The sequence below is a fragment of the Babylonia areolata genome, chromosome 7 (genome assembly GCF_041734735.1).
Source record: "Babylonia areolata isolate BAREFJ2019XMU chromosome 7, ASM4173473v1, whole genome shotgun sequence".
NCBI classification, from domain to species: Eukaryota; Metazoa; Mollusca; class Gastropoda; order Neogastropoda; family Buccinidae; genus Babylonia; species Babylonia areolata.
Window position 1 is genome coordinate 27,428,395 of NC_134882.1, and position 15,804 is coordinate 27,444,198.

Below are 15,804 nucleotides of genomic sequence, written 5' to 3' on the forward strand. Positions count from 1 at the left end.
GACACAAGACGGGTGGAAACAGCGGCGAGAGAGAGAGAGAGAACGAACGAACGAACGAACGAACGAACGAAATTTTATTTTACGAGGGTAAAGGAGTAAGCACAAAGTACTTTTTTACATCCAGCCCTCTGGGCATGAATAATAATTGGAAAAAAAGCAACAAAGTAACAAACAAAAAAAAAAAAAAAAAAGCGAGAGTCAATTCACAACATCAACGTCAAAATTGCATAAGCATGTGCAAACATAACATAGAACGTATGTACAATACAATATCGCGATAGATGAATAACAACGAGGACAATAGGGTAGGGGCGTGGTGGAGAGCGGAAGGAAGAATGGACAAGAGGAAGAGTAAAGAAGGCAGGGGAGGCTGACAACAGACAGATATAGTGACAGTGACAGTGGAGAGACATAGAGACTGACAGGGGAGGAGAGAGGCGTATATATATTGACAATCTATACATGATTTTTTGTTTATAATTGATATGTGTCACATAATCACATGTTTTTCAATAAATGTGCACGATATATGTTTTTAAAGTTAGGGATGCTTTTTACAGTGTTTACATTGAGGCAGGATAATAATTCATTCCATAAACAGCCCCCTGAATAAGACAGACTAGATTTAAAAAGATCGATCCTTGGAAGTGGTACCATAACTTTATGAAGATGACGATGAGTGTTGATTACAAATTTATTCTTCAGCGAGGGGGGAGCAAATCCAGACATGATTTTGAACATAAATAGACCTTTGTTAAATAGAAGTTTTGTTTTCAGTGGGAGGATATCGAGAGCTTTATAATCAGATACAGTCAATGATGAAGATTTTAAAAGAATCAATTTTACAGCTCTTCTATGCAGACTCAATAGAGGTTTTATAATACTGTCACTCGCCGAATCCCACACTGTCGAAGCATAGTTAATGTGTGATTCTATATAAGTACTGACAAATAGTTTTCGGCAGTGAAGATCCAAAAAGTGTTTGATTCTAGACAGTTGATAGATATTTTTTGATACCTGTTTGCATAACAGAGAAATATGATGTGACCATGACAAATTATTATCGATAGTGATGCCAAGGATTTTATGGTGGTCAACTTCTTCAATCTTGTCACCTTTGATGAAAATAGGCGAACAGTTTATGGATATATTTTGACGTTTTTGTCTTGTTGTGATTATTAGGAATTTTGTTTTTTTAGGATGGAGACACATGTGGTTTAGTTCGGACCATTCAATCAATCGGTCAATACTTTCCTGAAGAGAAAGAGATACGATACATAGGTTAGTATGACTAGTATGAATGGTGGTGTCATCAGCAAACATTTCACATGGTGTCTTGATAGATAAGGGTAGGTCGTTAATATATGCAGAAAATAAGATAGGTCCCAAAACAGAACCTTGAGGTACACCATAGTGTAGAGAGAGAGAGAGAGAGAAGGGGGTGGGGGGTGAGGGAGGGGGTTGGAGAGAGTGGGGTGGAAAGAGAGGGGGAAAGAGGGAGTTAGACGGAGTCGGAGACAGAGGGGCAGAAGACAGCACGAAAGGGCAGACGCAGCAAAAAGAAAAGAAAAGAAAAAAAGCAAGCACTAAAAACTTCCGCGTGAACTGACACACCGACTCTGACGCCACAATAAAAGTCACGGACATCAAAAAGGAGCCAACAAGAGATACAAATCCCCGTATGTGATATAAATCCCCATATCGCTGTCCTGTATGTCTAGTTGTTTTCTACGCTCTCTTCACTATTCTTCACCCGTTTCAAAACCCCAAGTGCCTGGACTTGATTTTCATAACCATGTCTCAAGTTTCAGCTCTACATCTTGACCTTCCATAAAAAAAAGTTATAAAAAATGGGACGGGGGAGGATGGATTCACTGTAATAAACAAGCCATAACTAAGCCAATAATACCATCGTTATTATCCTCGTCCTCGTCAATCATTGTGAAAGGTGTTCTCGACTTCTACACTGCCCCTCATGCTTTGCTCTCACTTGTGAGCTCAAGTTTCGCCTTCTTCCCAAGTCTTATGCCAGAGTGAAATAGTCAAGGTGTGTGTGTGTGTGGGGGGGGGGGGGGGGGGGGGGGGGCGTGCGCACCTTATATATATATATATATGTGTGTGTGTGTGTGTGTGTGTGTGTGTGATTACTGTCGTCTGTAAGCGCGTGCCAGGTGTAAGTTGAATCAGAACAGGCACTGCTGAAAACTAAAGTGACCACGCAGCAGCGCTGGGTCTGCTCGGATGTGTGGCCTTCTGGCGATCTAACATCGACAGTTCCCTGAGGACTGCCGGCACTGAGACTGCGGCAAACGAACCCTGGTGTAGGCTGTGGAAGGGGCGACTCGGGATGTGAAACGGTGCATATCATGAGGGGAATATAGATAGACAGATAGATAGATAGATAGATAACTTTGGGACTTTGGGGCAGAGGTTGGGAAATGACTGGCTGAGATATGTATCGTCGAGCCTCCTCCACCCTACTGGGACAACTTTCGCGTAAGTCCGGCTCGGCCACTGAGGACTTCTTTGTTAATGCCGAGCTTAGCAGTAGGCATAGTGTCCACCTTCCATGATTATTAAACCACAACAGATGCTACTCGTACTGAACACCATCTATCCGCGAAACGGCGCATCCGTACACTTTCTCTTGTCGAAGGGTGGCCTGCTTGCAGCCTAGATTAGCATTGTTTTTTGTTCGTTTTTGTTTTGGTCACAACTATATAAATCCAGGTTGCTTTCCCAGCGGAGAGCACGTCGCAAAAGTGCAGCGACACCTCCTTTTTTTCTTTCTTTCTATTTTTTTCTCTTACGGCAAGCGTTTTTCAAAATTGATATCTCGAAACAATTTTGAAAAGAAAAACATCCCTTTTTTGCACACGGGATACTGGTCTTTCCTCAACAAAAGCCTGCTCTTGAAGAGAACAAAGAACCATATAGATCTTTTGCTGGGACTGACACGGCAGGAACCTGGGTGTGGCTGTGTATGGGGGAGAGTGCGACAATGGACGTGACACTTCAGATCTCATACTGTACAGCACAGATCAAGGGCAGTGGAAAGATAGAGTGACGAAAAGAAGACATCACCACCAAGGGCTGTCAGTGATGGCATACTGCTTTCTACGTCAGTCTTCATCTATCGCAGTGCTGTGATGTAGTGTTGTGTGGTATGGTGTGCGTGTGTGTGTATGTGTGTGTGTGCGCGGCGCGTGTGTATGTGTTTGTGTAGTGCGCGAGCACGCGCGCAACAGAGAGGGAGAGAGAGAGAGAGACATACAGACGACCGACCGACCGACCGACGAACAGTGGCACCTGTCTCCTCGTGTGGTTAGGAGAATCTTTCACCGGTTCGGTCGTCACCAAACTGAGCTCTTCGAGTTCACACAGAGAGAGAGAGAGAGAGAGAGAGAGAGAGAGAGATCTATAATGTTTCTGCGCTTAGTCTGAATTATTCCTCCGTTTGCTAATCTGTATTCATTCCCCACCATAGACCCATCCCTACTCCCCTTATTCCATGCATGCAGAACATGAATGAAAATGACAAGTAACATTATGGGCTGGACTTGTTACCGTCATTCACACACACACACACACATGAACCCACGCTCGCACACACACACAAAATCACACAGAGACGGATCAAGGTCAAGGCAACAGATGCCCGTGTTCTGTGTTATGTGCTGACTGCCAGGCAAGCATGGGACATGAACAAAATATCACTGATGAGTGTGGTCTGAGAACTCCACAGCTGTTTGCATGGGCACAGCTTCTTTTTTTTTCTTTTTCCCCAATAATCCAGAACATAGATCCACGAATCCTGCCGCATGTAGCTTACTTTCAGCGTGAACTGAATACACACACACACACAGGAAACTAGCCGCTGTACGTGTGTGGACGGCCCACGTGCAAAGTGACACAGCGCACGTAGTAACTACCAGTTGGTCGCCTTTAACAGACACGCTGGGTATGATGGGAGTCAAATGACCCAGACAGAAAGTTACGAAGATACTTGTGTAAGCAATTTGGTATTGGTAGTGCGTGTGTTCGTGCGCAAGCGCATGCGCCCTTGAGCGGAGGGGTGGGGGGGGGGGAAGAGACGGTGGCTTGCTGGGTGTGACTGAGATAGGAAAGTGAAAGAAGAAAACGGAAACAAAAAAAAATAATTCCTTGATTATAGAGCAAAGTGGTGAAACTGAGAAAGTGAGACAGAGAGGGACAGAGACAGAAAGACACAGAGAGAGAAACTAGAAACAGAGAGACATTGGAAACACAAAACGATTCAGAAATTATCCCAGATGTGATGCTGGAGACAGCAAGACAACATAATACTGGTAATATTGCATACACAGCACTGTACACCACAAAGAGAAGGAGAAACGGAAGTATCTCACTCACCTTCTTGCATGGTTGAGCGTCTATCTTCATCACGGAGCATGTGTTCAATATATTCAGTCGCCTGCAACACACAAGAACATCAAAACGGGTCAGTATTTCGTACAGACACTTCGCGTACGCGCGCGCGTGAGTGTGTGTGAGTATGCATGCGCGCGTGCACGATGACTGACTGACGGAATTCTAGTCCAAGTGTATGTGTGTGAGCGTGCGTGTCAGTTACTGTAACGTATGAGAACGGCACACCCACATAATCTGCTGTGGCAATAAAACGAACCGATGGCCGACATGTGTCTGTCCCACACATCCATCGTCTCCCGGTCACAGATTACTCCTGAATGATCTACGTGTACAGGGCAACACCGTTCTCCCATGAAGATTATTAAAAAAAAAACATATAGCGGGTTAAGGTCCCTGATAAATGAGCACACTAACACCAACATCATAATCATCATCTACGACCTACTTATACAGACTTCACAAAATGTTAAGTACCATTCTATAAAGCAGGTATATTTTCATAAAATCGAGAGATATTTTAATGATGTAAGCTGAATATGGTCAACCAACAGTTTCTCTTTGCATACACTAACGGCTATTTCGGGCGTAGATCATGGCCAGCTTCAAAATTGCGTTGGAAAAACTTTCGTTATAAACATTTCGTTATAAACAATGTGTTACAATTATTCAGTGATTTATAACGACAGCTGTTGTTATTCGTCCTAAACAATGGAAGTGCACATACAAGAAAGGCCCATCGAGTAACAGAATAGACATCATGTATAAAGTAACACAATGCAGGTTTCGATTCTGTACAGTAACGCATGCTTCATCAGCTGCACAGTTAAGTGGAGTCTCCATCTACTGTGAAGAAGAAATACTTCCTCGACTGCATGAGCAGATCTTCTCGACAACTGCCAAATGCAGGCCTTTCAAATGTCAATGACAATCATTCCTCTCCCGGTTGCCTAAACTGCAGCGGCTAGGCTTCCTCAATATGCTTCACACCTGCCATGCAGACACATACCTCACCAACAGTAGCATATAGGTTTTGGCATTTTAAACAGCAGAAAATGAGCTTTTGAACCAGAAATTGTGCCCCTTATTCAAAGTAAAGTCAAGGAACTAAGTATTCTCTCTCTCTCTCTCTCTCTTCCAATTTGATTTCGGGGAGCTGTGTGTGTGTGTGTGTGTGTGTGTGTGTGTGTGTGTGTGTGTGTGTGTGCGTGAAATAAGGTAAATATGGTAACAAGTGTCATCCAGGCCCTTGTGTAGGTGGTTTGCATTCTTGTCGAAACGCGTTCACAAGTGGCCCGAAAAAGGAAAAAAAGGTCAGGATCATAGGCTACAGGCACCTCCTTGAGTCAACAAGGCTGGCTGTTGCTTCAACACACCACATCACGTTCTGTTGCAACTCAAAGGCATGTAACACTCCGGTATAAATGTGACTGCCTTGTCACATCAAAGTCTACAAGTTGACATAATAGGTGAGCAGACGAGACCAGACAGACAAGCTAGATTTGTTTGGACGCTGCTACCTTTACGCAAATCTGTATACAAATGAGTTTAGTGCACTGCACTGTTTTCAGTTTGTCAGGAGAGAGAAAGAGAAGAGGGCAGGGGTGGGGGAGACAGAATGGGAGGGTATGTGGGGGGCGAACTGTGAGACAGAAACATAGAGGATGGGAGAGAAGGCCGGAGAAAATAACGTACAACAAACGTATTTCATGTTATGAAATTCCTCCAAATCCAATGTTGTTTTATTCAAACATAGCACAAAGGTGAACATTACCTTCGATCTTGAATTTGTTAGCCCCAATTCAGCCCATATCCATTTAAGATCACCACCGCCAGTTGACTTAAGACTGTTACAAGTGTTAACGTATCACCTGAGGAGTTGGCAGGCATGGTGTAAATTATCCGTCACATGTGAAAGGTCAGAGCTGCTCAAGAATTCAGCTGGCACAGCGAAGGGATCACAGTTTTAAAGCCCTGTTAGGCCGAAGACGTGTTCACTTCAATTCCACACACACCTTTCACCCCTCCCAACCCTTCTGCTGGATGGTGAGGGGAGAGTGAGGGAAAGAGAGGGGGGGGGGATCAGGGAGGTGGGGGTGGCTGGTTGTAGGAAAAAGAGAAAAAGAGCGTGGACTTCTCTAAACATGCATCGATTAGATTTCCTCTATGCGTGCGTGCGTGCGTGCTTGTGTGTGTGTGTGTGTGTGTGTGTGAGGGGGGGAGAGAGGGAGAGAGAGAGAGAAAGAAAGAGAGAGACAGCATGGGAGAGAGAAAAAGAATGTGTGTGTATGTGTGTGTGTGTGTGTGTGTGTGTGTGTGTGTGTGTGTGTGTGTGTGAGTGAGTGAGTGTGTGACCAACAGCAAAACAAAGCCATACGTGATATGTTTAATCTGTTATTCAATCGGCACTGTTTCCGGCACACTGAAAATTCACGCCCCCCCCCCCCCCCCCCCCCCCCCCCCCCTGTCCTGTGTCGTACTGAATAAGTTTTCAATGATGAATTGTATAGACATGGTTACAACAAACGCTCATAAAATTATAAGAATCTCTCTCTCTCTCTCTCTCTCTCTTACACACACACACACACACATCGACACCTCTGTGAAAGTAAACCGCCAACCCTGACTTCCAGTTAAGTAATCGTCTGCGAAGAAAACACAGTCAACTACTTACGAGCCTACATACTTACTTGGTGCGAAATGGGTGAAATCTGGAGACCAGAAACCACTGGTCCTGTCACTTTCAATGGCTTATGTGCTCTAGGGTGGACGAAAGAATACCAACAAATGGTTCACAGAAATCCTCAGCGTGCTCAAAGGCACGTACGTATATTCACAGCCGAAAAGTGGAAATAAAGAGTTATAACAATGTGCAAATATATCTGCCTCGTACTGACAAGCAAATATCAGGAACACCAACCAAATCTATATATCCCGATCACTTGACACCAGAAAAAAAAAAAAAAAAATCCCTCTACTTTCCATTCTATAGATCTATCGCTGTAAGCGTTGTCGGCACACTAACCTCTGCCAACCTCGACTCAAGCTAAACTTGACGTCTGCTACACTGTCACATTCCTTTCGGAGTTCTTTCCCTTTGCGTCACTCGCAGTTGAATTAAAAAAAAAAAAAAAAAAAAAAAACATTGTCGAAATTGTGGCGAAGACGACATGTTATCAACACGTGTACCTGTGTTGCCACTGGATATCTCACGACAAACACATTAGCCATGTTGACGAGTTTGGAGCCCATTCCAGTTGGGGGGGGTCAGCCCAACGTTCCGAATCTGAATTGAAGACCGTCACCGAATAGAACCACCACCACCCCACCCCTCTCTCCACCAACCTCACCAGCCTGCAGTGAGTGACGTCCACATTTTTTTTTTTTTTTTTTTTTTTTTATCTCCCCGACTTCGCTGAGCTCGCTGTTCTGTGCCTGTGCCGCCGATAGCCCGAGCTAAGAATAAACACTTGGAGCTAAAACTGGAAAGTGGACCACAGGGGTTCTCAGTCCAGTCTTCGCCTTCTCCCCCTGTTCATACAACAAGTGATCAAGAATGAATCACACACACGACAGCGAGGGACCGATCGACCCACTTTGCAAAGTGAAGACCCTGATAAAATGGAACGTCCAAGTCGGCCTGCGCTGCTCGTTATCGTCAGTCATGGGAAGGCTACACGTGTGTGTAAACAAATCAGTGTGTGTGTGTGTGTGTGTGTGTGTGTGTGTGTGTGTGTGTGTGTGTGTTTCTTTGAACTGATGTTGTTTTTTCAAATTAGAAAAAAAAAAAAGAATAAAAGGCGCTTTGGCTCGCGGAGATAGTCCGAATAACAAAACAGCAGCTACAGTATCAAAACAACAGCAGCAGCAACAACAACAATAATAAAAACGATAATAATGAACACTTTTCATAGTTTTTTTTTTCTTTCACACAGCTTCACATGTTAGCCAACAAAACTGTAGTTAACAGCGAAATAATGAAACAAAATCAGTCTTCACACTCAGTGCAAAGAATACAACATGCCTTGTTTGAATTTCTGGCAACGAGTGTGGTCAGGATGTTTAGCCAAAAAGCCAAGCTGTGTCTTTCAGAGGAACAAAGCATCCTCTACTGTGTTCACTGTGCCCTTCGAGTGTGCAAACGATGGTGCATGCGCACGTGACCAAAGGACCAAAGACACATCAGTGTTGCCCTTTCCTTCTTTGCGAGAGCGAGCCAAAATTTGGGTTACGTCTCTCAGCTCGAACTGAGCTTTAAATACTGATTTGCTTATGAAATGTTTCATTTTGTTCTTCCTTGTGAAACGTGATGGAAACAGATAGAGAGGGAGAGAGAGGGAGAGAGAGACTCAAACTTGTCCTTTGTATTTATTTACCTGTTTATCTATGTATGTCTATTTATCTATTTGTCTATCTATCTATTTATTTATTTATTTATTTATTTAGCTGCGAGATTGGAACACGGAAACTCGGCCGCAACACGTGTCTAAACCATTACATGCTGGAGCTACCAGACTGCTGAAGAAGGACTGTCTGTCTAATATTAAGGCGTGGCACTGAAAAACGTATGAGATCATGAGGCCCGTTGCTGACCTAAACTTCTGTGTGTGTGAGTGTGTGAGTCAATGAACATAAACTTCCACAAGTGTTCTCTGGGATAACATGGTTGTTTCTGGGTGATTCAGCTTCTCTGTGACTGGGGAGGCCTGGCCCACACCCAAAGTGGACCTTAGTCAGCCTGTGTCTTAGTTTTCTACGCCAGAGTTCAAACACACAAACTCGGCGATCAAACCACGGGATGAAAAGGAAATCCCACCAGTGGTTACAGCTCCTGGGTACACTAGTGGTACATTGCCACGTCTGCTGATACAACTTGTCATTTGAAACGGGAATTTCTCACATCCGGTCTGGATATAACGCTGTCTACCATGGGTGTATACAAACTTTCAATACGTGTCTTTTAACTTTACAAGCAAGAACTTGGTGTGACGATTTCAAACGGGCAGAAATGAGAAAGGGAAATACAATTTTGTTCATTTAACCTCTCTCATAGTTCCACTTTCTGCATTGGCTTAGTTTCTCTTGATTATTTATGAAAACGTATAACATTTGTATGGATCGAAACTGGGAAATAACTTTATCTATTCCAATGAAGGTCTTCAGATTCACTTCTTCGACTATACCGAGACTAAAAAAAAAATAAAAAGAAAAAAAGAGGAACGTGTCTGCATTTCAAACACACCATAACTTATTTTGTTTCAACCTCTAAACCGTATAATTTATTCAATAAGTGGCATGTGGTAAAATATCAATGGTGATGATAATGAAGTCGAAAAACTCTACGGGTTAATGGTTATTAGTTTAAGTTTTCTTCTTTCTTCTTCTTTTTCTTTTTCTTCTTCTTCTTCTTCTTCGTCTTCTATTCATTTATCTATTTTTCTTTAAAAAAAAAGATCTGCAATCAACAACCTGATAGCACTGCATAAACCACCACGTCACACGCCTAATGCATGTGGTCAAAACTGCATCATTTATAAAGCGGTACTCCTTCATTGTACTTTTGACCTAAAGGCAAAAGTAAACAGGTCATTATTTATCCACTCAACCATACAGCTACAGTGAAACTGCAAGAAAGTATGTCTGTGTGTAAAAGATGACTTTATTGCTACTGTCAGGAGTGAGGAATCCTCCAGATGTTGTTTTCCTGTGACAGTGCAAGCGAGGAGGGTGGGTGCGAGGGGGGGGGGAGACCGGAATAGGGACAGGGACAACACACACACACACACACACACACACAGGAGAGAGAGAGAGAGAGAGTTGTTGTTGACAAGCAGTGGAAACGTGTTGTGCTGAACAGCAAGTATGAACAAAAATTGGGTCACCTCACCCTGTCCACATCTCGCTTTTACGCCGACCCACCTACAAGGCTCGTTCAGCCTTTCTCTCTCTCTCTCTCTCCTCCCTGACTGAAAAACTTGTCACATCTGGCTGCCATTTCCTCCTGCCCCATTCCTCCATTAGCGAACACACACACACACACACACACACACACACACACACACACACACACACACACCGGATTTTTTTAAATTTTATTTTAAAAACATTGCCAAAAAGAATCACGATGGAAACCAATGCTCGATACAATGCATACGTATGCTCACATGCAAGTAGCATGTACTTATAGAACAACAGTGCTCACATCTCTCTCTCTCTCTCTCTCTCTCTCTCTCTCTCTCATGCCATTATGTAGTATAGTATTCGCATTCTACGACCTTACGTAGCATTGTGTAGTGCATGCAATGACATATATAATGTAGTTTTGTGTAGTGTAGACCCTGTTTCAGGGCGGGGACTGGATGAAAGAAAAAAAGCAAAAAAAAAGCGCGCCAGTGCTTATCTATTATCCTCGATAATAAAGAATTTGTCTTGTATTCTCTCTCTCTCTCTCTCTCTCTCTCTCTCAGAGTGATTCGCACAGCAGTGGCCGAGGCACGACCGAGGTCATGTACCATGATGATCACTGCTCGCTGCTTAACTCCCCAGGGCCCAGTGGGTTGTTTCACTTGGAACCACACAATTCATAACTGTCGGCTGTTAACACACACACACACACACACACATAATCTACACATATTAAATGCGCCCGCGCGCGCACACACACACACACACACACACACACACACACACACTCAGAGATTTCACATTTTCATGTTCGCACAGCATGATGAGTATGATGACGGCTCATTCTGTGTGGAATGAAAATTTATTGTGAATTTCGTAGGTTGGTGGACATTACCATAATAAATACCGGCGTTGAACTTTGGTAACTAACGCGCGCGGTATAAACTGACTTGGGTTGGTTTTAAAAAAATTTTTTATCTGTAATATTTTTGTGCGTGCGTGCGAGTACGTTCATGCGTTTGTATTGATATGTGTGTGCGTGCGGGTGTGTGGCGCTTTCTAATTATTTCGCTCTGGTATTAGGTTTGGCAAAGTTGTGTCTGTTTATATGAATAATAGAGAAGAGCGCTTGTAAGCCTGGGAACAAATGTCGGCGAGTCCAGGACCTTTAAAAACTGGTCATCTGAAAGAAAAAAAAAATCATGCGTCCTGACGTATATATAATTATTTACTACGATTTCCCACATGAGCTTCAAAAGTATGAAGGCCATGTAAGAGTATACTGTCTACGTCGTAATATAAACTAAAACAGCCCAATGTCTCCCACTTCTCCCTTATTTTGTACAAAAATCCTTTGCCGTAGGTATATCACCTTTTTTGTAATCATCAATACGAACGTTTATATTGTGATCGTCAACACAAAACATAATACTATAATTTTTCTAACTGTGCGTGCTTTGTTTCCATTACCTAAAATATGAATAAAACGAAGCACTAAAAATACTACATTAGGTTTTTTGGTGTTTTCTTAACACCAAAAAATAAGTAAATCAATGTTTTCACATAAAAATACACAGTTACTTTTTTTTCTGTGTCTACTTTGTTTTTCATTACCTTAAGAATGAATCAATAAACCTTTACGTGGTGTAGCCTAATGTTCAAATGTACTACACTGAGTCACCAAACTGAACATTATTTCATTTTCCTTCTCAGCTTAATAAGTGTGTTCGAAAAGCAACAAGAATGGCTAGGCCATGCCCCCTTTTCTATCTTTTTCCAGTCTCTTTCTTTCTTTTTTTTCCTCTCCCCATGACCCCATGACCCAATAACATATGACCGCAATTGTGTGAACGGCGAAGAAAAGCCCCCATGTTGTCGTTACTCCGCAGTTGTACAACCAACCTACTATCCTCTTTCGCCATTGAACGGCAAATCACTCCGCGTGGAGTCGGCTCGAGTTGCAGAACGTATTAAAATGACAAAAGCGCCCCCTTCTCTCTCTCTCTCTCTCTCTCTCACTATCCGTGGGAGGTGGAGTGGGGTGCATTTCTGAATGGTAAGACGGAAGAATCGTTGAGTATGGATACGCGGAAACACGGAAGACAGGATGTTAATTGACGCTTCCTCGCAGCCATCTTTTAACATGTATGGATGTATGATTTGTATTGAGAAAAAAAAGAGAAAAAAAAGAAGGGAGTTAATAAATAAATGAATCTCCAAGGCCGTTTGTGATCTATCGTTTCATTGTACGTTTAAAAAGGGATTTGTGAATAAAATTCGCTTTTTTGAAAATTCCATAAAATCGTATGGGGAATGGCAAAGGCAAAATTCACACACACTGTACACACACACACACACACACACACATATATATATATATATATGTGTGTGTGTGTGTGTGTGTGTGTGTGTGTGTGTGTGTGTGTGTGTGTGTGTGTATCAGTTTACATACACAACATACACACGCGTGCGCGCATCTACACGCGCCTACAAATGGACTGAATTGCAGCAACACATGCAGTTTCCAAGACAGAATGACTGAACACATACAATCAGAATTCTCTGAGTCAGTCTCGGTACGCCCTGATGATCAAAACTGTTTCGGTTTCCAATTTTCACATCCTCAAATTACGACACCGAGTCAATATATATATATATATATTATATTCACACGCGCCCTTTCCCTCTCCTGTCCACTCTCTGACTCTCCCTTAGCCCCCAGCCCTCTCTCTTTCTCTCTCTGAGGGCTGGATGGGGGTGGGGCGTGGGGGGCCGGGGGGGGTGTCATTGTCTTGCGTACGGTATTACCCTCAGAAAATAAAATCTATTCAAATTCAAATTCAAAATCTGTTTCGTTATCACCTTTGGCTGGTTGGGGGGTTGCTGGGGAGGAGAGGGAGGGGGGGCCGGGGGTGGGGGGTGGGGGGGAGGGCGTGGGAGGAGGGGAGGGGGGAGCATGTCCATTTGTATAGGTCATTAGTAGTTATCCTGGTATAATACAATTCCCTTTCGGTTCGTTTCGTTTCGATTCCCCTCCTTCCATCCCTCCCTCCTCTTTCTCTTTCACTCTCTCTCTCTCTCTGGTAAATTTCCCATCACCCCCCCCCCCCCTCTCTCTCTCTCACTTTTGTTGCCGCCTTGAGCTGAACAACAAGACTGACTAGTTTCAACAAGAAAACAATGGGCGGGCTACCCATATGGCTGACAGATGTGCAATGACTATGCCAGCAGCGAAAGAGTGAAAGAGAGAGAGAGGGGGAGAGACAGCGGAGGTGGGGAGTGGGGGGTGGGGGCGGGTTTGTGTGAGGGAGGAGGGTGAAGGGAGGGAGACAAGAGACATGGTTTATTCAATTATGGCCATAGCCTAATATGAAAAGAGGGCGATTATAGAGTTTAGGTGTGTCATTAATTGAGTTATATGTGTTTAAAATGCTATATAAAGATGCAAAGTGTAACTACGTGAGAGAGAGAGAGAGGGAGAGAGAGAGAGAGAGAGGGAGGGAGGGAGGGAGGGAGGAGGAGGAGGAGGGAGGGAGGGAGACATGGTTTATTCAATTAAGGCCATCGCCCAATATGAAAAGAGGGCAATAACAGAGTTTACATTGAGTCATTAATTAAATTAAACGTGTGTCTCTAAGTTTAAAATGCTATATAATGATATAGAGCGTAACTGCGTGTGTGTGTGTGTGTGTGTGTGTGTGTGTGTGTGTGTGTGTGTGTGAGAGAGAGAGAGAGAGAGAGAGAGAAAAGAGGGGAGGGATGAAAGGAGGGAGACAGAGACATGGTGAATTCAATTAAAGCCATCGCCCTATATGAAAAGAGGGCAATAATAGAGTTTACATGTGTCATTAATCAAGTTAAACGTGTGTCTCTCAGTTTAAATGCAAATAAAATACAAAGCGTAACTGCGAGAGAGAGAGAGAGAGAGAGAGAGAGAGAGAGACGTAGCAACAATGTTGTGCACTTTTAAACAGTACAGTAAGAAGCCAACAACACACCGTACTGTGCCTCAGATGGAAAAGACCTATGGATATGCCGTGCAGTGACATCACAATCGATAACTGTCGGCGAACAGCCTGCCGGACCGGACAAAACATACGGCAGCGGTGGCCTAATGGTAAAACACCCGACTAGGACACGAGTGTCCCCGGGATCGAGTCCCGAGATTACGTGGACCAGGATTTATACTTACTCCCCCTCCTCCACTAGACTTTGAGTTAAGTAGTCTGGGTGCTAGTCATTCGGGTGCGACGATAACCCGAGGCCCCGTGTGCTGCAGCATACACTTAGCGCACGTAAAACAACCCCCGGCAACAACAACAAAAAGTGTTGTCCCGGGCAAGCGAAATTATGTAGAAAAAAACCCAATTTGACTGTTAAATAAAGACACTTGCAGACAGAAAATCAAACAAAAATAAAATTGTGGCTCTATTCAGTGGCGATGTGCTCTCGCCCTTGACTGAGAGGAGCCAAAAATTATTTCACACACACACGGAGAAATATCATGTGATAAAGAAAGCAATACAACACAATATAACACAAAAAGCAACACTGTTTTTTAAACCACAAGTCGACTTGCTGAAAACAACAGCCTCCTACAACAACAACAACAACCTTTCCTGACCTTTTTCTGCTTTCTGTTGTGAACAATGAATCTTAAAAATATACTGATTATATCTATTGTACATTCTTTAAGTATATCAATCTCCACGGCTGCTAAAAAAAAAAAGAAAAAAAAAAAAAAAACAAGAGAGGCAAGGCCTTCAAGACTCACTTGTGATAAATTAAGTCCCCTAGCATTAATTACAGAGTAATTTCCCTTTTTTACTCGCTGCACCAAAACGTTTGCAAAATAAATAAAAATTCTATGCTCAACAAAAGAAGTTCCTGTTTGAACAAAAAATGATAATAATGACTCCCCTTGTTGTTGTGTCAGAATAAGAGGTCAAAGTGCCAAGTTTAGAGAATACAAAAAATATAAATATAACAGTAAATGCAGTTTGCATATAATTAGGCTTCTTTTTATTTTTATTTTTTCGTGCCCATCCAAGAGGTGCAATATTGTTTTAAACAAGATGACTGGAAAGAACTGAATTTTTCCTATTTTTATTCCAAATTTGGTGTCAACTGACAAAGTATTTGCAGTCAATGCTAAAGTTTACCACGGACACACAGACACACGGACACACACACACACACACAGACAACCGAACACCGGGTTAAAACACAGACTCACTTTGTTTACACAAGTGAGTAAAAAAAAAAGAAAAAAAAAAAAAAGGAAACGAAAACAGCAATGACTGTCATTTAAATATATGCAATTGGAAAACGTGTATTTCAACATAATTGCATTTGTGTAGCGTCCACCAACCGTCAAAACGAAACCAATGAATAATAATCACATTCCTGAGCACGATATAAGCTGTTAGCTTGTTGCTGCTCTGTTGTCTGTGTGTACATGTATAATATGTTTACTGAATAAAGTTTTTGTTT

At 42.8% G+C, this 15,804-nt stretch overlaps 1 protein-coding gene across 2 annotated transcripts in view; it reads right to left on the reverse strand.

The window, feature by feature from the left end:
• LOC143283933 (rho GTPase-activating protein 7-like) overlaps window positions 1–15,804 on the reverse strand; it is a 207,407-nt gene that overhangs the window by 37,316 nt on the left and 154,287 nt on the right. For both annotated transcript variants that reach the window (XM_076590377.1, XM_076590378.1), the window contains one exon: window positions 4,393–4,453. In XM_076590377.1, coding sequence (XP_076446492.1) covers window positions 4,393–4,453 — 61 coding nt within the window. The remainder of the gene's footprint in view (window positions 1–4,392; window positions 4,454–15,804) is intronic.